We start from the raw sequence: 24,855 nt of genomic DNA, 5'->3' as shown, positions 1-24,855 counted from the left end.
GACAGAGCCTACCAGGATTCTTGGCCTCCTTAATCAATAGAAATTGATCAGAGGCCAGACAGGAAATTCAGGCAAGTCTTTATTAGGGCCCCTGCTGCAGCAGGGAGGAGCCAGAACAAGCAAGTTTCCCTTGCTTCTTGCTCTCAGGATGGCGGTGGTGGGGGCGAGCAGGTTACTTATATGGTGAGGGTAGAGGTGTGTTCAGGGGTTGGGTCAGAGGGGTGGCTTAGGTGGTTTGCCCACCCCTTAGGTGGTGCTGCTTGCAGAGGGCATGCGCAGTATCCTGCTTTTGTTCCCGGTTCTTTAGAAGTGGCAGTTGGGCTTTTTGGTCTCTTTCTGTGTCATTTAGAATTTGCCCCCAACTGCGCAGAGATGTGTGTCTGGGTGCCTGCAATGCAGCAAAGGGTGCCTGGCCTGCCTCCAGGAGACCCCTCCCTGCTCGGGTGGTGCCACGTTCTGTGCACCCGGCGTGCTTTCCATGCAGCCCCGGTAGGTCTCCCTGTTTCCTTGTGGCCCCCAGGCTGACCTCCCTGATGTGGGTCCTAACCTCCTGCTGGGCCCACCATGAGGCTTCTGCAATACTTCCTCTCATGCTGGTCTTCCTCCCAGGGACCCTTCTGGAGCTTGATGCTGCAGACTTCAGTGAGGGAGAGCCCAGTGCCCCTTCCCACTTGGCTCTGTGGCTGGGAAACCCACACCAGGTGCTCAGACCAGTCCAGACCCACAGCCTCCTCTTTTTTGACTGCTGGCCCATCCACAACCTGGACACTGGAGCCCCTGGGCATAGAGGTGTAATGACCCCCAGGACATCACCCTCAAGCAGAGCCTACCGGCACTAGGCCCTGGCTCTCAAGGTTGACCCAGGCAGTGGGAGTGTCCCTGGGCAGAGGGCTCAGTCCTGAGGACCCAGCTGTCCTCCCGCCTTGGCTGCTGGGGCCCCCAACTCGACTCATTCAGGAGTCCTGGAGATCACTGCAGGAGGCCATAGCCAGCAGCAGGGAGTGCCTGGTGTTTCTGTCCCTCTTTTTATGTTGCCCACTTGGGTGTGAAGGGCTGGGTGCTTTGAGGGGACTACAAGTCCCCTCTGGTCAGACTTCTGGGACTGCCCTTGTCCCACAGGCAGGTCTGAGCAGTCCAGGCCCAAAGACAGAGGGACTCTGCTCTTCCCTTGAGCAGAGTCCCTCTGTCTTTCCAGCCGACCAGCAGGCTCAAAGCCCCAGTAATTGTTGGGTGGCCTGTGTCCCATTCCACTCTGTCCCTGGCTCCAGTCCTGGCCTGGAATGTGGGTACCTTACAGTTGGAGGTCACAGATGGCAGGTTGTTACAGCATGGCCTGCCTGTGCCCAGGGCCTGGCCACCAAGGCTCCCATGCCCTTCTCCACTTCCATGGACATCATCTATGCACTGCTCACCCCCCAACCCCAGCCCCGGCTCAGCCTGGAAGTCATCCTGACAGTAAGAATAGTGCCACCCAAGTTATGGGCTGAGCAAGGAGAAGCCTGCTTAGGGGATGGCTGGTAAAGGGCCTGAGGCCGAATGTCTGGGAATTCCTCCCAGCTCATTTTCCTTTCTCCTTGGCCCCCAAAGAAGGCAGTTTTCTCCTGCCCAGCCCCAAACACACATTGCTGCCCCTGGCTTTTCTCTCCCTACCCTCGTGGGACTGATGCTTTGTTTTGTCCTGGGTTCCATGTGACAAGCAATTATCCCTCCTTTCCTCTTCAAAGGCCAGCTGAGGCAGCTAGGTGGATAGATCCCCCATGGCCCCAGCTCTTAATGACAGAACCGAGCCCAGTCCTTCCCCGGTGGCCATGCCCAGTGGAGTCCACGCTTCGAGGCCTCCCTCTCCTCTGCCCAGGCACTTCCTGTCCTCCTTGCCGGCCTCCTAAAATCCAGTCTGATTCTAGTACATCTTCTCTGCTCCATGCGTCGGGTAGGCTGCTAAGCCTAGGTCTGGGTCCCTACCCATCTCTAAAGACCCCTCCAGGCTGGGGAGGGGCCTGGCCTCCCCTGCTGGCTAGCCCACCGGCAGAGTCCTCACCACACCGGCTCCCTGCAGCCAGAGTGAGTGTCGGTGGAGGCTGGGAGCAGATTCTGCCTGCCGCCTCAGATCTTCCTAGCACCGTGGCAGCCAAGGTGGGCCAGCACATGGGTACCTACTGCCCCTGGTGCATGGGTCTGGCCTCGCTCAGCCCCAGTGGTGTGTGGGGGGGGGAGTGCTGCCCACTGTCTCCTGGAACATGTCTGTTATTGCACTTTTGTCCCTTCTGGGTTCCCTGGCTGACCCTGTGAGGATGCCTGTTACCTACTCTTCTGACTGCCCCGTGGCCCAGCTCAAACCTTCCCCTAGCCCTGTGAACCTTTCCCCGCGGGTCAGCCTCCACTTCTTGCCCCCTCACTCTACAGCTTTCTGTAGGTGTTCATGTTAGGGCTGAGTTTTAAGGGATGGCATGTGAGAGTTGAAACTAGGACCTGGATGGCTATGATCCCCTCAGGGTAAGGCCCTCATCTGCCCCAGCCTCACCTTCTAGAACAGCCCAGAACCCTGCCTCCTTTGGTTTCAGGCCTTCTGGGAGCTGAGGTTGCCCTTGTTTGCCTTCCAAGTCAATATCGACATCCTCTTATGGCAGGGGTTTTCCTTGATTAGAGTCTGTGGCAAAACAAAGCTAGAGTATTGATCCAGAATGGGCTGGGGCCCCTATTCACTGTCTTAAAACTCTGATGGTGTTGTGCCCTTCAGAGTATACCTCGGAGCACCTGGAGCCTGTGAAGCTGCCTGTCACCTTGTTAATCCTGCTCAGAATGAAAGCCAACTCAAGCCCACAGAGCAAGCTGAAAGCAGGTGCAGCCCCTCCATCTCCACAGCCTCTGAGCTGGGAGAACATTGTTCCCAGGGCCTGGAAGCAGAATCAGGAGGACAAGGCTCCATAGGGGTGGAGCCTTTTACGGGGTGATTCTGGGACCAGGACTGTCAAACCTGGCCCTTCTCCTATAAGTCTACTCGCCCCAGAGATAGCAAGTATCTTGTCCAGGAGCAGAGTGGAACCTTGGACTTCCTTCTCACTCAGCTGTACTTTCCCCACCCCTGCCAGGTGCTGGAGCAGCCAGGCAGGACGGGTCCTGCAAAAACCTCTTCGTCTCCCTTCACATCTGGTTAGGAGGGGGAGGGAGGAGATGGGTTGGCTTCCCTGCCAGCTCATCTCCTGTTCGAGGAGAGATGGCATCTGGGCTGTACTATCTCATTCTTAGATGAGAAAAGTGAAAAATGAAAGTGTTAGTTGTGTCCAACTCTTTGTGACCCCATGGACTGTAGACCGCCAGGCTCCTCTGTCCATGGAATTCTCCAGGCAAGAATACTGGAGCGGGTAGCCATTTCATTCTCCAGGGCATCTTCCCGACCCAGGGATCTAACCCCAGTCTCCTGCATTGTAGGCAGATTCTTTACCATCTGAGACACCAGGGAAGCCCCCTGGTTCTTATCTGGCCTTGGGCAAGATACCCTCATTTGCTTCTTAATCCAGGTACCCAGGAGCCTGTCTCCCTAGAGGTCCTTAAACCCATCCCCTGGCAGTCCCCTCTCCTAACCCTGAGGGACCCAGGGCACAGCCATTCCCAGGGCTGCCCCACCAAGACTGGCTCTGGTCACTGCAGCTTCCTGCTGGAGCCTTGGGGCCATCGTCTTGCCACCTTCCAGCCCCCTGGGTGGACATCTAGCCCATAGTTCTTGGGCCCTGGACTTAGACCTGAAGGTCTTTCTATTGTTGATGAATCTTCTTGGCAGATGCAAGACACAGCTTTGCTGGATGTCTCAGGCAAGGTTAGGCCCCCTCCCTGCAGCACTGACATCTGTTTGTCTAGCCTGAACTAGGCTATAGGCTGAGGGAGGGGGTAAGGTCTCACTTATGTGGACAAGATCCCAGGAGGAAACTTGTTTAAGCTCGTGGCCCCTGTAGTCTCTCTTTTGGGCAAGCCGCCCCCCTGCCCCCGCCCTGCCACAAGCCCTGGGCTTCTCAGGTGGTGCTAGTGGAAAGGAACCCGCCTGCCAGTTCAGGAGACACAAGAGACCTGGGTTCAATCCCTGGGCTGGGAAGATCCCCTGGAGGAGGACATGGCAACCCACTCCAGGATTCTTGCCTGGAGAATCCCATGGACAGAGAAGCCTAGCAGGCTACAGTCCATGGGGTCGCAAAGAGTTGGACACGACTGAAGCGACTTAGCATGCATGCATGCCACCCTCCCTTCTTCAGGCCAGCAGAAGCCTGAGCGCAGAGCCAGGCCTGGTAGATGGTCCCCAGGTGCTGATGACCTTGGCCAACTGCTTGTGGACCTGAGCTCCCTCCCTGTGGCTGCTGAGTGACACCCCTCCCCGAGTCTGCTGTCCCTCCAGGGGCCAGGCCTGGACCCAGCTGACTTTTGTCTACTTCCAGCCCCTCCAGGCTTCCCCCGAAACATAACTGCCTTACCTATTGCCTCATCTGTCCTTAACCCTCACAGACGTTGCATCTCTTGTCTACCAGCTCCTCAGCAGAGACACAGACACCTTGATAGGCCTGGGCCTGGCCTTGGAGTAGCCAGGGGGTCATGGTTTCCTTGGAGGCAGAGAGCCCATCCCTGCCCGCCTCCCACTCCTGCAGGTGCCGTGGGAGCTGAGCCCCTTCCCTGCTTCCAGCAGGTGCCGATTCAACATTCCCAGTGCATGTTGCGGGGTGGGGGGTTTCAGCTGACAGTGCTTTCCCTGGCGTGCAGGCCCTGGAGAAGCCCTGGCCCAGTGGGCTGCCTTGTTCCCTGCCCTGCCACCTCCGCAAACCTGGGGCTGCAGGCCCTGCCCCTGGGTGGGCAGCAGAATTTTCACCTTGTGCAGATGCTAGCCCACCTCTGCCATAGGCACGTAGTCAAGAATGCAGACTCTGAGCCCAGCCCTGTGACTGTCACCTTTCTCCGCATCCTTTCCTCAGCTGTGATGTGGGGATGGTGGCACCTGTGTCACAGGTACTTGGTGAATGCTAGGTTGTTCGAGTGAACTGAGTTCTGGAGGTGGCAGGTGGCGTGATGAAGGTAGAATGGCACATTCCCTTCTGAGCCTCTATTTAGCTGGAGGACGGGGTGGCACAGCTCCAGAGTAGCTGAGAAACAAGTCTGTGTGACGGTGGGTCGTGGGAAGTGTCTTGCAGGCACCATCAGGCCCACAGGGAAGATTGGCTTAGGAAAGACTTGATCGTCTGTGTTGCAGAGCTGGCTTGCCAGGCCCTTCCACTGTCCGGCAGACCTTGGTGATGTCTGCCCAGCCCAGCGTCCATCTGGCTGGCTCACCTTGCCAGGTAGACCCTTTCTCCTTATGTGGTGCAGGCATTGTCACCTTATCTCCAGAGAGACCAAGCTAGGTCCCCAAGTGTGGGTTCCCTTCTCTGTACCCTATCCCTCAAACCCACGGAAGTCACTGGGTGTATCTGAATTCTACTTTCATACAAGGCCTCACATGATGCTCAGCAGCCCGGTTTGTGGAGGAGGCAACCAAAACCTGAAGATCAGGAAGACTAAGCTTTACCGCCAACCTTGGCCCTCAGGCTCATTCCTGCTTATCTCACCCCCTTCTCTCCTTTTGTTGTGTCCAACTCTGTGCAACCCCATAGATGGCAGCCCATCAGGCTCCGCCGTCCCTGGGACTCTCCAGGCAGGAACACTGGAGTGGGTTGCCATTTCCTTCTCCAGTGCGTGAAAGTGAAGTCGCTCAGTCGTGTCCAACTCTTCGTGACCCCATGGACTGCAGCCTACCAGGCTCCTCCATCCATGGGGTTCTCCAGGCAAGAGGACGGGAGTGGGGTGCCATTGCCTTCTCCGTCTCTCCTTTATCCCTAAAATGACTCTCATAGTAAGGGCGGCATCTCCGGAGAGCAAGGCTGGCATAGCCCTCCCTCCCTAAGAAAAACACTAGCAGGAATAGGGACTTCCCTGGAGGGCCAGTGGCTAAGACTCCTCACTCACAGTGCAGGGGACCCAGCTTCAATCCCTGGTTGGGGAACTAGAATGCCATAACTAAGACCCAGCACTGTCAAGTATTTTTTTAAAAAAGAAAACCATCAGCAGGGATGTTTTAGGTATCCTGACTGCCAGGAGAACATCTACCAGGGCCTATTCCTAGTCCTTGGTCTGCTCTGGCCCTGGAGTCAAAAGTTGTAGAAAGAGGGGGCTGACCCAAGGTGGGTGCTGGTCTTCTGGGTACCTAGGGGTAGGGCCTTGCGGGGCAAGGGCCCTTCAGGGGTATGAATGAATGATTGCCTATTCCAGAAGTACAGAGGAATCTCCTGGCCTCGTGGGCCCCGAGGAGCTGTAGCTGCCAACTACAGTCAGCTCTATGTGGTGACCTTCCTGTTGGCCTTCTCTGGCATCTTGGTGTCAGTCGCTGTCTTCGGCTGGGTAATCCCATGGTCTGGGCCCTAGGCTCCTGGGTCCTCTCTTTGGGCCTGCTGGCTCTTCTCTAGGTAGAGGGAGCCTTTCAGGTAAGACTAAGCTGGAGCCCCTTCCATTCTTCCCTTTCAAACCCCGTGGTTTGAAAGACCACGGGGACTTCCTCGGTGGTCCAGTGATTAAGAATCTGCCTTCCAGTGAAGAGGGTATGGGTTCAATCCCTGGTCTCAGAGCTAAGATCTCAATTGCCTCCTGGCCAAAACCCAAACATAAAACAGAAGCAATATTGTAAAGACTTTCAAAGGCCGTCCCTCCGTGCTACCAGATTTCTCACGTCCCAGGGGGCCCAGGAGCTGCTCGAGCTTTATGAGAGAGAGTCTTCACCTACCTGTGTCCTCCAGGAAAGCTGCCTCCACGGCCCTATCCTCAGGCCTCTGAGGGGCTCTTAGCCTGGCTTCCATGCGAGGTCTCCCAGCCAGGCAGTCTGTTCTCGGCACTGGGCCTGCCCCACGGCTCCAACCTCCCCTGGTGCACGCCCAGTGCTCTGGTTTGTTGAGTAGCAACCAGGCCTCACCTTGGCCACCAGCCCCCAAAGCCCTTTGGTCTGAGGGTGGCCGGCCCTAAGGCGGAGGTGACGCTGGGACCACACTTTGCCCCCCAGGAGTCCCCATCCCCACCCTTGAACCTGTCAGTCCTCTGCCCTACCTCCTCCTCCACTCTGAACCTCTCCCATGTCTTCCTGTCAGATGACTGCCTAGAAACAAAAGCAATCTCTTACACCAACTTCTGATTGCTCCTGTTATTTAATTTTCCGTACCCTAAACAAGCAGAGCTCGTCTTGAGACCAGTAATCCCTCTAGCCTCACTACCGTGTCAGGCCAGGTGCGAGGAAGCCAGCTCTGTTTCCCTCCCGCATCTTCTGCAGCCTCTGTCTTGCCATGTTCTGCTCCCCACGGCCTGAGAGTATGACGGTGATCTGGAGGGTTTTCCCAGACCTTGAGTGGGGGTGGCCGCTGTGGCTAACGCCTGCTGGTCTCCCTGGCGGGGGTGGTGAGGTGCTGTTCCCCCAGCCCACCTCTGTTGCTCCCTCGGAGTGTAGTTCTTGGTGGAGCTGGAAGGGAGGAAGCCCCCCATGCTGTAGGGACCTCAGGCTAGGGCCTTTCTGCTTTGGCTCTGCTTCTCAGGCCTGAGCGCTGACTCTGGAAGGCTGGGAGCAGGTTAGGGCAGGAGGAGAGGTCTGGAACTTGGTTTCACTGGAGGAGCAACAGCAGGAAGGGGCACCTGGGGGTGGAGGAAAGGACAAAAACTGGGATCCAGGAATCACAAGGTACCCCAGCATGGTCCTCCCTGCCCTCCTCCGCGTCCACCTCTGGGATCCCCACTTCTCCCAAGCTGAGGAGGAGTCACTGCCTGGTGCTCCAGTGGTGGAGGCAACCCCTCCCACCCCCAGATCTCTTTCCCTGTTCCAGCTCTCCTGGCCATGTGGGGCCCCGGGTTCTGTCTCTGTCTACCCACCCACTGCAGCATTTCTGAGGCTAAGTGGAGCCCATTCACCACCCCAGGATCAGCCCCCATTAGGGTGTAAACTTTTGGGCCACAGTGATTGTACTGCCCAGGCTCTGTCAACACCCACTGGGAAATGTCTGCACAAAGCCTTGGCAGCTGGGAGGCAGACCCCACCCAGAGTAAACACCCCAGAGGGACTGACCCCTATGCCTCACCGTGTTTGGCTGGACACACCAAAGCAGGTCTTCCGCTTCCACACCTGCAATGGGAAGGGTGGGGTCAGGCCAAGCTTTCCAGCTGGAAGACCCTGAGCTCCCTTGGGTAGGCTCAGGAGGGAAACAGGCCCTCACCTTGACTCAGAGGGTCAAGGGTCCAGCATGTCTCTCAGGAAAGCACCCCTGGCCCAGACAGACACTCACCAGGACCAAGATGAGCGCAATAAACAGGAGACCCAGGATGATGAGTGCCACAGCATAGCAGGAGATGGAGGTATCAGGCTGACCTGAGGATGTGGAAGAAAGTAGGGAGATGGCTGGGGTTGGTCACCATTCTTCTAGACCACAGACCCCTGAGAAGTCACAGCCAGGCCTGCAGAGAAGTCCCGAGTGAGGGGTCCTTGCCCAGAAGTGCTACAAGAACGGAGCTTTGAAGCTGGGGCTGCCTTGGAGGGCTCCCAGGAAGAGGAAGCTGGGCTTGGCCCCTAAAGATCTGCAGCAGGAAGGGAGGGGAGGAGGGAGCGGCAGACCGCAGAGTCAGGGCAACCAGGGGCAGCGAGGCGAAAGGCCTGAGGCAGGAGGCAGATGGATAGAAGATAGAGAGGGAGGTACTGACCAAGGTCTGGGATGACCATCTTCACAGAGAGGCCCTCAGCTTCCCACAGGGCTTGCAGACCCTGGAGCACGCAACTCTGCACGACAGCTCGGGCCGGCGCAGGCCTGAAGAAAGTGGCGGCCACCCTGGCGGTCAGTGGGTCAGGCCTGGCCGGAGGATCATCGCCAGTGTCAGGAGGCTAGAGAGCCTGGGGGCCAGGCCTTCTAGCCTGGAAGGCCGTTTCTCTGAGCCCCTGACCCGTCCACAGAGCCCAGCCCTGGGCCCCAGGTCACCCAGAGCCTCCAAGGACTTACTGGAACTTCTCCACCACCACTTGGCCGAAGGGCCGCAGAGGCCTGAGGATGGCAGTCAGCTGGGGAGCAGAGAAGGCAAAGAGGGTCACGGCCTTACTGCAGCCTTGTCGGGGCCCCTCCCTGAGGCTTCCAGCCTCCTGTTCTTCCCTCCCCCTCCCCACTTCACCCATCTCGTCAGTTGCCCCCGAAGTTTCCGGGACTTAGGGCTGGTTTTGTCCTTCAGGGCCTCGGTGAAGGGTTGGTCCAGGATCTGCAGCCACACTTCGCAAAGCACCAGCTCTGCTTTCTCCCCTAGATGGGCGAGGAGGTGGGCATCAGCCTGCGCCCCTCTCCCGAGAGCCCTGGCGTGCACACCCCAACCTCCTTACTCTCAGCCAATGGTCAGCCAAATCCAGTCTGAGTGCCTTAACCTATGTGCTAAAAATTTTTCAGATAGTTGAAAAACATCAAAAGAATGGTAACCTATTGCACAATTACATGACATTCAGGTCTCTGTATCCATCTGGTCGTACTGGCGCGCAGCCACGCCCATCTGTCTATGTCATGTCTGTGGCTGCCTTCTCCCTATAAGGGAGCAGTCACGTAGTTATGACAGACACGATGGAGCCTGTCTATCCAGCTCCCCATCTAACGTGCCACATCTGATTCTCTGTGGCCCCAGGACAAGAGTATGTGTGACTGAGATGAAGTTCTGTCCATTCTCCAAAGGAGGAACACTGAGACCCAGAGAGATTAAGAGGCTGCCGGCCAAGGACACCCAGGGATCCCAGCCCTGACTCACCGTTGGCCATGATGCTGGATTTCTGGACAGCAGGATCCATTATGTTCCGGGCCAGGTAATTGGCCAAGCCAGGGAGGTGGGTACCTACGGGGGTCTGGAACTTGTATTCGATGTAAACGCCCACCCACTGGTCCACATTACTAGGGCAAGTACAAGTGGGGAGTGCAAGGGTTACAGGCTTGGCCAGGACATGTTTCTAGAAGGAGGCATCCAGCCTCCCACCCCAGCACATTCTCAGGCTTAGGGCTCCCTGCCTCCTAAGGCAGAGCTTTACAGGGCCAGCTGGGGGTACCTGGGACAAAACTCTCCCCTGGTGGCCCCTGAGCCCACAGCTCCCATGGCCTGGCTCACAGCCCTCTCTGCCCCAGGGCAACCCCCAAGAGAGGAGGAGGGAAGGCTGGGCTGCAGGGGGAGAGCCCCACCCACCTGAAGAGGAGCAGGGGGCCCTCCTGGGGATGTGCTGAATAGAATTCTGCCACCAAGGCTGTGACCTGTGGGGAGTCCGGGAGGTCAGAGTGGGGCTGGAGCTCTCTCCTGAGACCCAGCGTGGGGTGGGGAGGGAGAGGACTGGGGTGAGGTGACTGAGCAGCTCCTTAAACCTTGCGTTCTGGGTGCCTCCCTTGCTCACCCTAGTGCTGGACCTGGGTAGGGGTGTCTGGTTACAGAGCCTGACCATAACCCCCTGGGATGAGCTGTTGCCTGCCCCAGACAACTTCCCCAACGTCAGGCAGAATGTCATCCCTCAAACTGGGGGCCAATGGGTAGGGCTGTGTGCCCTTCATGCCTGCCTCCTCCCATAGGGCCATGGCTGGGGGCTGCCCACCCCTCACCCCCAAGCCACAGAGGCCTGCAGTCAAGGAAGGCAAAGTGAGTCCCAGGCCTTGGAGAGCAGGCCAGAGGCCACCTCACCTGTGGGAGGATCTTCTTTTCCAGCAGGACAAAGAGGGCAGAGCTGGGCAGGAGGAGCAGGGGACGGAAGGGCTCCATGGCTGTGAGATGGATGCTGAGGGTCTCCAGGACCAGGTCAGTCAGGTTGGACCCTGAGAGCCATGGCTAGGAGTTCAGGAGGCCCTAGGAGCCTCCTGACCCACCATCCCTTGCCTCATGGCTGGAAAAGGGGGTGCACCTCTCTAGGGAGCACCCCCAGCTGTCCATGGGCACCAAGGAAGGGGGTGGGGGAAGAGGGGCAGGCAGAGACTCACCATCCGAGGCGAGGCTGCTCTCATCCAAGGACAGGTTCCCCAGCATCCGCCCTGCGGCCTTCACTGAGCGGTACAGGGTCCAGAGGACTTCACGGGCAGAGGGGCCCGGGACGTGGCCCCCAAACACAAGGGAGGCATTCACAGCTGCGGAGTTGGGCCTGTGGACAGACTTCTCCTTACCACGGGTCCAGGCGAGACAGGGAGAACCCCGGGGGATGGATGAAGACCTGGCTGGTGCACAGGACCAGGGTCCTGAGGAAGGAGGGAGCTGTGGACAGGGTCGCTGTGTGGCATCACCCCTCTGGGCCTCAGCTGGGCTCCTAGCTAAAGTGGGGATAATGATTCCTTTCAGCAGGGCTGTGTGGGGGCTAATGGTGCAGCCAGCAGAGCACACAGCAGGTGCCTGGGAAAGCCAGTCCCCTTGGACAGCCCAACAAACTGGCTCTGATGGGAACACTGGGAATCCCGCCCAGGGAAAGAGCCGCTGTGAGCAAGCAGGAAGTCAGCCTGAGCCAGGCTGAGAAAAACATCTTTGGTGGTATCACAAGGAGCAGGGGGTCAGGAGAGAGGGAGGTGACAGGCCTGAGGAATCCCTGTAAGCCTGTGGGAGGTGGGCCATGTGGCCACATCCCAAGGAGGCAGCCTGGCCTGAGCACGGGGTTGAAGGAGTTTGTGGGGAAAGATCTGAAAACAAGCAGCCTCAGGACCCAGACTTCCTTCATCCTTCCCCAGAATACCCGTTTTGTGCTGTGCCCTCCTGGGTTTGGGAAGACAAAGCCTCTGTTCAGACCCAGGGCAGGGAATCCAGAGACTGATTTCAGTTCAGAGGGGAAACTTTCTAACCAACTTTGGTCAAGGAACATAGCTGTGGTGAACTTTCCATCAGTAGGTATAACCAAGCTTCCATCAAGGTCCACACTGAGCTCACAACTCATATGGGGCTGTGATGGTTTGGACTTTCTCAACCTTTTCTATAAGATTTCAGGACTGGCATCTGCTGACCAAATCTGGCTTTAGGACTCTCACAGCACCCTCAGAGGCTCAGAAGCAGAGAGCCCACCCCCCCACCTCAGAGAATTTGCACTTGCTTACATGTCCTTTAATTTCCCATGTGGTGCTAGTGGTAAAGAACCCACTTGCCAATGCAGGTAGATGTAAGAGACGTGGGTTCAATCTCTGGGTTGGGAAGATTCCCCTGGAGGAGGCCATGGCAACCCACTCCAGTATTGTTGCCTGGAGAATCCCATGGACAGAGGAGCCTGGTGAGTTACAGTCCATGGGGTCCCAAAGAGCCAGACATGACTGAAGTGACTTAGCACCCAGGCACATGTCATTTTTAAAGGGCTCTTGGCCCCAGGGAAGTCCTCTGCCTTCTCTACCAGGTTCAGGCAAACGTGGCACCCCTGCCCCAATCCTGCAGCTGGAACTGGAGCTCAGAGTAGGCAGGAGGTCCCCCTAAGTTCACACAGCCAGAGGCACAACCAGATGTGGGCCTCCTTCCTGCCTGCTGAGGGCTTTTCTGGCCCTCAAGGTGCTGTGGTGGAGCTGGGCAGGGCAGGGCAGCCTGGCCGAGTACACTTGTGGCCTGAGAAGGCGCAAACTGGCTGGCAGACGGGTGGTGGAGCCTGAGAGACTCGCTCGCTCACCTGAATTGCAGGACGCCGACGCCCTCAAAGCTGGAGAAGGCCTCATGATAGAGGGACTGGAGCTGGGGACAGACAGAGCCAGGTGAGGGCCTTCAAGCCCCCACTTCTCCACAGCGCCAGCTCACCCTCATTATCTCTGGTCCGGGCCCTGCAGTGGCCTCACTGTCCACCTGGATAGCCTGGGGCCACCCAAGCCTTCCCTGCGTGGCCAGCAGAGACCACTTGCCAACCAGCCTCTACTGAGAACCACAGGGCACCCTCAGCTATCCAGCAAACACACAGCCTTCCCAGGCCTTTCCTTCACTGCAGTTTTACTGAAAATGGCTCTCCAATCCAATTAGCCTGTATGCCCGCAGCCACCACCCTGCAGGCGGCAGCCTCTCCTCCTGATTCTCCCCAGCCCAGCCCAGGCCTCGATTCTTCTCCAGAAAGCCTCTCACCTGTGACCCTGGACCTCGGCCTCTACCCACCTTTCCACCTCAAGGTCCTGGCACATCCGTTTCCTCTGTCTAGGAAACGCTTGCTCACTTCATCTGGCTTAGCCTTCTGTCCATCCCAGTTAAAATTCTCCTTCCTCAGAAAGGTATTCTCTGGGCACCCCCTGACCCCAGCTACCCAATCCAGTCTTCTGCTTATCCTGTAAGAGTTCTCCATACTCAGTCTCTGCAAGAGTCTCTGCCTGGGCCCCCCTTCCTGCTGGAGCCACTCACAGGACAGGGTCAGCTTTCTACCTCTTGGGCTCCCACTGTGCACCCACATGCTCCTCCCCACACCAATGAGAAGCCCAAGGCGGGTTTCACTCACTCCATACTTCCAGAGCCCCTGTGGGCACCCTGCCCTGGGCCCAGCCACCCCCAGGGAGCTGTGGTTCACAGGCAGAGGCAAGCTGGGATGGGACAGTGTGGGGAAGGGAGCCAACAGAGGGCGAGATGCCAGCTCCGTGGGGCCAGGGTCTGAGTCGTTGGGAGAGGCCCCTCCAAGGGCCATGGTAGTGGAGGAATAGCAGGAGCCAAAACACAGAATAGAGGCAGGCCTGTGTGCTCAGAGGCAAGCAGGGGGGTGGGGTGGGTTGGGCTGGGGTCAGCACTCCTGAGCGGATGAAGGAAGAAGCCCACACCTGGTGTCGGATGTTGTCACACAGCAGCTGGTACTCCGGGGAGGCAGGGTTCCCAAGTGCCACCACCGAGGCTTCATTGGTGATCCTGAAGGTCACAAAGTGAGTCACACGGCTGGGTCGTGGGGAGGGGGATCTCGAGTCCTGCAATGAGACAGTCTGACGGGGACGAGACAGGGAAGGCGACTGGGGGGAGGCCACACCTCCAGGGACTCTGGGGCAGCCCGCAGGAAGGCCAAGGGCACATCTGAGGGAGAGGGTGGCCAAAGAGGCTGGGCTAGCAGGGACCAATGGCCTAGGCTGGACTGTCCACTGAAGAGCAGCCATCCCTGTAACCGCCGGAGGTGGCTGGGCAGGTGGAAAACTGGAAACATCGATGAGACGGCCTGTGGTTGTGCGGGGGAGCACAGATGCAGAAGTGTCCCTGGAGGTTCTGGCTCTGGTGGTGAAGGGGCAACCTGGGCCCACGATGGGTGACAGTGATGCCAATGAGGGTGATGGGGATGTGAGTGGGTATGATGGTGGCGGTAATGCTGATGACAACTGTGAAGAGGGTACTGTTGAAAGCAATGGCGATACTGAAGGACCCAGGCCCAGACTGGACACCAGACCATTTCTAGAGGAGCCCGAGACCACTGTGAGGGCTGCAGAAGCCGTGTCCAGCACTGACTGTGCTGTTGCTACAGGAGGAAGCGGCTCTGTTGCAGCCAACATGTGACTGATCGATGCAAACGCAAGTGGGCCCTGGGGTGCTGAGGACACGGCCTTCTCTGGGGCCCTTGGAGCCAATGTCAGAAGTGGGGCATTCGCTGGCTTGAAGTTGCTGGGCCCTGAAGCAGACGGTGTCCAGACCTTGGGGTTGAAGAGGTGCCTGCTCACAGGCTGGGACTGTGGTTGGGGAGAAGCCTGCAGTGGTGATGTGGCAGCCTTCTCTGGAGACCCAGGGACCAAGATCTCCTCTCCATCTCCAGGTGCAGCCACATGGGACACTGGCTGGGACTTGGGGGTGCTGTGGGCTGCAGGCTCAGCCACTGCGGATGAAGCTGGCCTGTGTGTGGCGCCTCCTGGGGCACCAGAGGGTCCCAAAGGGGCAGTCTGGTTTGGAAGGAGCTGCAAGTCCAGGAGGAAGCCTAGGACACCTTGCTGGTCCCCAGGGGCCTCTGGGAAAAGGCCTCTTGCCCTCCTGCCAGGAGCCTCCCCTGACCTCTCGGCTGAGGAAGAGACCCCTGCAGGGACTGGCACCAAGTGGTTTAATGATGGGAAGAGTATCTTCTTGCTGCCACCTTGCAAAGCAGATGTGCCAGAGGTCCAGGGAGATGGGCCCAGGTCTTCGTGAGCAGGAGGAAGGGGCAGGGCGGGAGCCGAGACCACCAGGACAGCTGCAAACCAGGAGAGCCCTTTTCTATCATCTGCTCGGTAGGCTGGGAACTGGCCCGCAGTCTCAGGTGCCTGCCCCCACTGCCACCTCCCTGCTTTATGGGACCCAAGGAGACAAAAACCCTGGCCCCAGCTCTGCCCCGAACCACTGTTCTACCTCCAGAGAAATCTCCCCTCTCTGATCCAAGCCCACCAGAGACAAGGCAACCCTGCCCTGCCCCCAGAAGAGGGGACTGTGAGGGTAAGAGGGTACACCTCAAGGGTCCCACTCTTTTCTTCCGCCCCAGGGAAATCCTTTCTGGTGAGGCCCAGGCTGCTGGAGGGGGCTGGCAAGTGTTGTTCAGCCTCCAGTAAGGGAACGAGGCAATCACCTCATCACATTTCCAGAACTCAGGATGCTTGAGGGCTGAAAGAGGTGAGGGATGGGCAGGGCCCCATCTCTGAAAGCCATAATGCTACCTCTGGCTGCAAGGGTGCACTGAGCCCCCTGGGGCCAGCCCAACGCCAGGTTTCCCCAGTGAGTGACACCGAGTGCCCTTGGGGAGACCCAAGCCTGAGAAGGGGATCCTTTGAGTTGACAAAGCCAGGCTGACATGAGGATAAGGAAGGTCAGCCCTGATGTGGGAGCCACGGGAGTCCCAGAAGTGAGCCAGCGGGGCCTGGGACGGGCCCCCTGGGGCCACACCCCCACTTACCAGCCAGGAGAGTCCCAGCAGATGGAAGCCGCTGCCCAGCCATGCCGAGGGCTCCTGCTTAGGCTGCCAAGCCCAGAACCAGATGGGAGGAGGCAGGTGGAAGATTCCCTCCAGATCTCCCTTCAGGAAAAGGTGCAGCCCAGCCGTGAGCTCTGGTCAGCTGAAGCCTCCAGCTATGCTCTGAGCTGCGTCCGCCTGGCCTCCTTCCACAGTCCTGCCCTGCAGCCCAGGCACGAGTCCCTGTGTCCTCCAGCAAAGCCCTTCTCCCCTTGGGCAGCAGGCTCTGTTGAATGGGGACTTTGTGTGCCAGCCCCACAGCCTGAGAGGTTATAGGCTTGAAAATCTATTGAAGAAGAGTGAAAAGTTCTGTCTGGTCTAGGGGTGGGGTGGTCTTCATAGAGGTGGTTAGGGTCTCAGCGGTGGCGATGATCTGGGTAGGGGTAGGAGGGGTGTTAGTGGTGCTGATGGTGGGGTGGGGGTGGCTATGGAGACAGCGGCAGTCATGGCAGATGTGTGATGGTGGTGGAGGTGGTGCCTGTGGTGGGAGCCCCGCAGGTGTTCTGGTGGGATGGGACCTGGTGGAGGGCAGTGATGCCCGTTCCCTGCCCCAGCTTCCACCCCATCAGGGTAGGAGGGGAGTCTGGAGGAGAGGAGATCAGAGAATAGTCCCCATCGTGCCCCCTACACTGGGCCCACGTGGAATCCTGGCCAGAGGCCTGGACTGGGGTTGTTGGATGTGGAGGTGGGTGGGCTTTAGGTCAAGGGTCCTCCCCAGGTTCCCCTGCAGACCCGGCATTCTGGGCAGACCCAGAGCCTCCTACTGGTCCTTGCTGTGGTCAGTCCTGCTTTCCTCTCACCACCTCCTTCCTCCCCTCGCCCCTGAAGACACAGGAAGAGAAGGAAGAGGGTGGCCCTAAGCAGCCTTGCACTACTGAGGGCAGGAAGGGCAGGGGTCTGGTGCCTTCATGGGAGCCAGTTAGGCATGGGGCTCGGACCATGCTCCACACCTCTCCCTACACCTGGCAGCTGTAGGAGGTTCTCAGCTTTTTCAAAGCCTCTCCCACCAGGCTCCTGGCTTGTGTGTGACCTCCAGGAGGGTCCAAGACCTGTCCCAGGTCACTCAGAACAGGCAGGCTGCAGAAACCCCTCAAGGGGAAATAATCCCTAGAACCCTTCACAGCAGGAAATCAGACCAGAAACTCCTGCCCTTCTTGCCTGCCTCTAGCCACCAACCAGCAACTCCTTCCTGAATGTACCCCTTCCCCTTTCTAAGGGAAAAATTCCCCGATGACCCAACCCCACCCTAAAACATATATCATCCCAGGATCAGGCAAACGCCCCAGCCCAGCCCTTTTCCTGCCATTCAACCACAGCTCAACTGCTTTGTAAACCCAAGCTACTCTGTCCGCATACCCAGAGACAGCCATCTGCACCCAGCCCCTTCTGCATGAAGAGGTTAAGGGTCCAGGCACCATAGGCTCTGGGGTCGATGTCCTCCTAAGGGCAGGCTTTGTTCTTTGACAACTGCCTCCAGGCCTAGTTTCATTGTCCCCATTCTCCCACCTGCCCTTCCACAGGTCTAAATTCTGGCCCATGACCCCATCCCCCAGACCAGGCAACCCACTCCGGCACCCCCATTCCATCTCCCTCTCCTGTGCACCCAGGATGCCCAGGTCTTACCTGGTGATGCCAGGAAGCCTCTGTCTCGGGAGACGTCAGTGTCCCACAAAGGAGATGGTGAGCACAGCAACCCCAACATCCGCCTAGATGGGCAGGGCCGCCCCCTTCCCAGGCACCCTCGGGACCAGGAATGTTTGGTTTCTGATGGCTCTGGTCCAAGAGTGAAGGCCACTCATACCCAAGGCCAGGCTGGACTAGACTCTTTCAGCACTGAGGCTGGCTTAGCAGTGATGGTAAAACATGAGCTCCCAGGGACAGGAGAGGGGTGAGGGAGAGAAATGCTCCCGAGGACCACTCCACACCACTGGGCAAGGGCTCTGGGCTTAGGCTCCAGCAGTGGGAGATGAAGACATGCTCTCTCTCTCCATCAATACCCTGCTGATTGAGAACAATCTCGCAGAGAAAGCTCAACCAAGAACTAGGGACTGGGGCTCAGGGCTATGTCTAGGATCAGGACTTAGGATATGCATGGGGATGAGCCTCAATCTGTGTCAGCGTCGGTGCTGGAACTTGCACTTGAGCTGAGCTAGACCTGGGCTGTCTCTGCTCTTCCCCTGTGTTCCAGTAGGAAGGCCATCCCAACACCCGAAATAACCTGTCTTCGTCCTTGAAATAAACTGAGCGGGAATCTTAGCCCCAGATCAAGGATTTCAATAAAAGCTTTTCAAAGACTCACAACCTCTGGGGCCGGGTCCGGAGCCAAGTGTTGGGTAATATTCCTCTTCTCATGGGCCAGCTCAGGACCCTCCATCAGGGCCTCCCCTCCTCCCAGCTCCACATCCCTGAGAGGACCAGTCTAGCCCAGTTATGTGGTCTGCTGTTCTGTGTAAGAGCTCTGCTCCCTCTCCATGCCCTGCTCCATAACACAGCTGAGTACAGAGGGGAGCCCTCTCTGTGATCACTGGGGGCAGTGGATTCCTGGGGCAGGAGGAGGGCTGCACTGGCGGTCATCCCATGACCCTAGTCCAGCACCAAAAGAGAGGGTGTGAGGAGACCCAAAGAGTCCTGGAGATGCGTACAGCAGTGAGCGAGAGGGGGATCCCAAGAGGAGAAACAGGACGGGTCATCCCAGGACTGACCAGGCAGACATTTGCCTAGACACACCGGCAGTGGGGCCGGCGGATGCTCAGCTTTGCCTATGTACCTTCCGGAGGTAAGTCCTCTCTGGCTTCAAAGGTGGGTATGAAGCTTGTCCTCCCTTCCTGGCTGTCTCTTCCGGGCTCCCAATCCCCTAAGAGAGCAGTAGGGGTGGGGTGGGGTGGGGACCAGCTTACATGACTCATGTGCCCCTTGGCAGGTGCCTGCCCATCCAGACCTTAATCCCCTGTTGCTTTGCTCCTTAGAGAAGGGCTGCTATGATGGTTGTGGGCTCTGGCCACTTGACCAGGACAGAACAGGAGGCTCACGGGAGGAACAGGGAGAAGAGTGGGGGAAGGCAGGGCCCTCTGCATCCTCTGCTGAATTCTCAATTCTCCACGAGCCTCTGGCTCTTCTGCCTGGCTGACTTTCATTCTGGCCCACTCCCCAGACCAGCTCCAGCCCATGCTCCTCTCCACTCCCACCCCTGCCCATGGCTGCTGAGGTGGCCACGTGCTAGCTCTGGGAAGGGATAGGAGAAGCAGTATGAGAGAAGTGGCACCTTCCACTTCATTGTGCTTCCAGGATGGTGTTCTAGGCCGAGAGAACAGCCTTAGCAAAGCTCTACAGCTAACTCAGTTCACGCACAGGAGGGAGGGCAGACCCCTCCCCACTGTCCAGCCACTTTCCAGAGCCCCCACTTCCCCAGCTCCCTCCAGGACCCAGCCCAGGCTCCCCCAGGGTCTCAGTTTACAGCCCTGCCCATCATCACATCACTCAGGTACCCAGGGTGTCAACCCACCTATTCCAAGCATGTTGACAGGGTCAGAATCACTCTGTGAGCCCCTGTCAGGAGCAAGTGACAAGCAGAAATCCCAGCTGAATCAGGCCAGCTGACTGCTTTCCTGCCTCTGGTCTGCCTCTCCCCTGTCTTTGCCTCACCCGCTACCTGTCCTTCTGCCCCAGGTAATGACAGTGCCCAAGCAGGAAACCTGGCCCCAGACCTGCCCTTTATCTCCAAAGGTGCATCCTCTAAGGAATGTCAGGGGTCTGACACCTAATGCCATTTGTCCTGGGTTGTTCTACCCAGACTGGTCTCTTCTACCCAGACTGGTCTCTCTCCTGCTGGAACCTCTGGCTGGATTCCCCTGCTTACCAAGTCAGGCTGTGTGTGGTGTTAAAAGTTGAATGAAAGGAAAATCATGGCTCTCATACAGATGGAAAAATGAACACATGTTAAAGATTATTTTTAATTCAGTATTAATGAGGGAACCAGGCAGACATTACGACCAGTTCAGGGGAGAATTCAAAGAAGCCTTAATTTATATGAAATAAATAAATGTTTAAATAGATTTATAGATACTTATAAAACTTTTTCTTGTTTGCTTGATTATAAACAATTATTTTGCATTGCTATCAGTCATCTTCAACATAAGATTGTAAAAAGAAGTTTGTTTAAAATATATATATATATATATACACACACACACACAGTTTCAGAAGAATGGTTTTAATCAAAACAGTGCATAGTTTTCCATTGGAAAAATCTAGTAATTTTTTTTATTCAAAATTTCCTTACAGTGGTCAGATTCTCTGAACTGTGAAGCAAAGGAAATGGGCTTATTAAGTATTGGAGATGTCAGGGAAGGCTTCCTGGAGGAGAGGGACTGGACAGGATAGGAAAGGGGAGGGCAGTAGCAGAGACCCCTAGTTGTTCCCGAATACTTCTCCTATTTTTCATTACTAATACTATCCCTTCTTCTTGTTCGTCTTTTTTCATACTGCATGGCATGTGGGGTCTTAGCTCCCCAACCAGGGATTGAACCTCCACCCCCTCATTGGAAGCACAGAGTCTTAACCACTGGACTGCTGGAGAAGTTCCCAACTATCCCTTATTCTTAGCTGGGCATGCAGCGGTCCAGAATAAAGACTACATATCCCAGCCTCTCTTGTAGTAGGTGTGACCATGTGACCTGGTTCTGGCCAATAGGATAAGAGCACCATGATTTTGGTTCAGTCGCTCAGTCCAACTTTTTGCAACCCCATGGACTGCAGAGCACCACGAGGGATGTCCCCAAAAGGAAAGTGTTACTCTTTGTCATTCTCCTTCTTGCTGGCTGAAATGTGAAACTCAAGCTCTTGAACCATGCAGTAGAGACTGGAAATGCCAGATGGTGAAGCAAACGGGAAGGCCCTAGACATCCCTGTGAAGCACCTGGCCAGCTGCGGACTGTCCACCTCCAAGCTTGTTTGGTATGAGAGGGAAATAGATGTCTATGTTATTCAAGCCACTGTTATTTGGGGTTTTCTATGTTTCATTGCCCTAGCCCTGACTTTACCCCTGTATTGGGTAGAAACTATGCCTGGCCTCCCTTCTCTGACTTGGCAGCACCTGACTCAGCTGACATGAACAGAGCTCACTCAGTGAGAGCAGTGAGCAGTCTTTGGGGGCACACATCCCTTCCAGGCAACCCACATTTTTAGGTGCTCTTAGCCCTTCATGATTTTGCTTTCTTCATACATCTCCATGTCTCCCCAACATGCACCCTCCACTTGGGCTAAGTGGGAACACTCATTCTTTCCAGGCACATTTCCAATTCCATGCTTTTGCTCCTGACTCAAGTGGTAGGTACTATGAACTGCCCATTAAAGTAAAGTGAAAGTCACTTTGGAAAACCAGCACAATGTGTCCAACTCTTTGCGATCCCATGGAATTCTCTAGGCCAGAATATTGGAGTGGGTAGCCTTTCTCTTCTCCAGGTGATCTTCCAAACCCAGGGATTGAACCCAGGTCTCCCGCATGGCAGGTGGATTCTTTACTGGCTAAACCACAAGGGAATCCCATTAACCCAGGAAAAAATTGGAAAACCAGCACAATGTCTACCTTTAATAGAAACCCTGGCTTCAGCAAAATAGAAATCTGCATGAAGGCATCAGAGAGTCAACACGACAGTGAAGAACTCCTAGACCAAGATACGAGGAGGAGACAAAAGGTTCAGCATTCAGAGCTGCATTTCCCATGGGGCTGTTTGTCTATCATAAAAAGGTAGCTGAGAAGCTGATCAGTACTTTGAAGAGCTTCTAGGTTACTATAGAGACAAAAGTCGAAGTCCAGGACCTGCCAAAGTTTGGGGTAGGGTGTGCATTATGTTCTTATAAACCCATAGACCATTGGTTTGGAACACTGGACGGCTACATCGTGGGAGTAAGGGTGATCTGGAAGTAAGCCATATCTCACATAAACTGCAGCCCAGTTTTCAGTCTCAATTCATAAAATTGGATTACAATTATCTTGAATTGCTCATGAATTCAGGCACTGGGATAGGAAAATGAAATTGCCTCTGGTGGAAGATAACATTATCTTAATCCTCAAAACATTTTACAAGCTAATGTTTTTAAAATGTTTGGCACACAGCTAAGGCAACGAGGCCCAGGAGGAGACAGGAAAACATGAACCAAGAATTAATGAATGCAGCAGACAGTAGAAACCCCCTCCGAGGATGGCTGCAAAACTCTCAGCTTCAAGCTTGACTGGGGCAAGGGCTACTCGGGAAAACTAGAGGCTCTTGAGTTCGCAAACGAATTTGAAGAAGCCAAGCAAACCTCTGAGGCGGGTTTAAAACATAAGGCAAACATTCACATAAGGCAAACATTCCTCAGCTCAAAGAAGGTTTACAGATCATGGAGGCTTGGTTGGCAGAGAAGAAATGCATGAGCCCTTTCAGGACACTCAATCTGTCCTGGAAGCTGGAGAGTGATCCCAGGACACGGACGCAGCCCACTAACCCTACCTACCAGGAACTAACAGAGCAACTATGAAACAAGTCATTCAACCTGGACACAAACCTGCAAGATCCCTGATCATGACTGCTCTACTCCCAGCGTCCTCCTCAGGCAGTGTGGGCAGTGTGCCTGAGGAGGAGGACGTTGCGACACCAGCACCACCACCTCCTCCCCCAAAGCAGCCCAAGCCGGAGCCAGAGGAAGATCTTTCCAGAGAAGCAGCAGGCACTGAAAGACAAAGAACTGGGGCTGATAAGGAGAAAGGTTTTGACACAGCCTTGAAGCTCCATGACAGAGCCACAGGCCTGGACTCCACCAACATGATTTACGTGACCAATCTAGCAGCCACGTTCTTTGCGAAGGGTGACTACGGTGAATGCCGGGAGCTTTGTGAGAAGACCGCTGAAGTGGGCCAGAAGGACTGTCAACAGATGGCCAGAGCTTATGCTCGAATTGGCAACTCTTATTTCAAAGAAGAAAAGTACAAGGACGCCATCCATTTTTACAAGTCTCCAGCAGAGCACTGCATCCCAGGTGCGCTCCAAACATGCCAACAGAGCACGGAACTGAGCTCCCTCTGCTATCCAGCAGCTTCCCACTAGCTAGTCTGCATATGGTAGGGGTATATATGTCAATACTACTCAGCTCGGTGCTCTGTGATAATCTAGATGGGGGGAGTGGGGAGTGGGGTGGGAGGGAGGCTCAGGGGGGAGGGGATACATGTAAACACATGGGTGTTTCACAATGTTGTACAGCAGAAACTAACACAGCATTGTAAAGCAATTACCCTCCAATTAAAAAAGAGCGCCAACAGAAAGAGAAAATCCTCAAGGAGCAAGAGCCTCCCTAAGCTCTGAGTTGGCTTCAGAGGAGAACAAAGGCAATGAATGTTTTCAGGACAGGGACTCTGCCCAGCCCCGGAAGCATTTAGACAGAATCCATCAAACAGAACCCAAACAATGCCCAATTGTACAGTGATTGTACAATGATCCGGCCCGCTATAGCAATCTCCTGTGGTTTTAGGTGGCACTCAAGAACTCTGAAGACTGTATTCAGCCAGAACCAATCTTCATCAAGGGTTTTCCATGGAAAGTGGTTGCCCTTGAAGTGATAAAAGATTACCCACAGGTCACAAATGTCCAGCCAGAAGGGACCAAACCTGGACTCCAATCGTAAAGGAGGTGATAGATGGTTACCGGTGCTCCATGAAGGCCCAGGACGACTGACACGACAGCCTGGAGGTGTGACGTGAGGGGCCATGGCTACCTCCAGGTGCAGCAGATGACCAGTGACCCTGCATCACCCTGGAGCAGATGCAGAAGTGCCTCTAGGAATGTAAATTGGTGTAGCCACAATTTATAGTGCATAACACTATGGAGTTTCCTCAACCCCCCCTCAAAAAAGTTGCCATATGATCCAGCAATCCCACTCCTGGGCATATACCCTGACAAAACTATAATTAGAAAAGATACATGCATAGGAATTCCCTGGTGGCCCAGTGGTTAGGACTCCATGCTTCCACTGCAGGGGGCACAGGTTTGATCTCTGGTCAGGGAACTACCACCTCACATGCCATGCAGCATGTCCAAAAAGAAAACGACAGACACACCTCTGTGTTCACAAGCAGAACAGTTCACACTAGCCAAGACATGGAAACAACCTAAATGTCCATCAACAGATGAATGGATAGAGAAGATGTGGTGTGTGTGTGTGTGCTTGTGTGTGTGTGTGTATACAGATACATAATGAAATTTTAATCACTCATTAAAAAATGCCATTTACAGCAACGTGGATGGACCTACAGATGATCACACTAAGCAAAGTCAGTCAGAAAGAGAAAGACAAATACCATATGATATCACTTATATGCTCCTTGGAAGAAAAGTTATGGTAAACCTAGACAGCATATTAAAAATCAGAGCTATTACTTTGCCAACAAAGGTCCATATAGTCAAAGCGATGGTTTTTCCAGTAGTCATGTATGGATGTGAGAGTCAAGCCATAAATAGGCTGAGTGCTAAAGAATTAATGCTTTTGAACTATGGTGCTAGAGAAGACTCCTGAGAGTCCCTTAGACTATAAGGAGATCCAACCAGTCAATCCTAAAGGAAATGAATCTTGAATATTCATTAGAAGGACTAATGCTGAAGCTTAGGCTCCAATACTTTGGCCACCTGATATGAAGAGCTGATTAATTAGAAAAGGCCCTGATGCTGGGAAAGATTGAAGGCAGGAGGAGAAGGGGACGACAGAGGATGAGATGGTTGGATGGCATCACTGACTCAACGGACATGAGCTTGAGCAAGCTCTGGGAGATGGGGAAGGACAGGGAAGTCTGGCGTGCTGCAGTCCATGGGTCTGCAAAGAGTTGGACATGACTGAGCAATTGAACAAAAACAATATGTGGAATCTAATATACGGTATAAATCAACGTATCTGTGAAACAAAAATGGACTCAAAAAGAACAG

At 55.4% G+C, this 24,855-nt stretch overlaps 1 protein-coding gene and 1 pseudogene across 1 annotated transcript; one reads left to right on the top strand and one right to left on the bottom strand.

The window, feature by feature from the left end:
* On the bottom strand, positions 7,653 to 11,537 carry LOC108638476 (taste receptor cell protein 1). The gene is made up of 10 exons (XM_018065921.1): positions 11,016 to 11,537; positions 10,723 to 10,853; positions 10,240 to 10,304; positions 9,814 to 9,953; positions 9,199 to 9,323; positions 9,033 to 9,091; positions 8,740 to 8,885; positions 8,328 to 8,410; positions 8,124 to 8,167; positions 7,653 to 7,683 (listed from the first exon to the last, which is right to left on the bottom strand). The coding sequence occupies exons 1-10, from the start codon at positions 11,059 to 11,061 to the stop codon at positions 7,653 to 7,655; spliced, it is 870 nt and encodes a 289-aa protein (XP_017921410.1). The 5' UTR covers positions 11,062 to 11,537.
* On the top strand, positions 22,074 to 22,989 carry LOC102191561 (annotated as a pseudogene).

The sequence above is a fragment of the Capra hircus genome, chromosome 21, assembly GCF_001704415.2.
Source record: "Capra hircus breed San Clemente chromosome 21, ASM170441v1, whole genome shotgun sequence".
Lineage (NCBI taxonomy): Eukaryota > Metazoa > Chordata > Mammalia > Artiodactyla > Bovidae > Capra > Capra hircus.
Note: the sequence above shows the minus strand (reverse complement) of the source record. Positions and strands in the feature narration are given on the sequence as shown.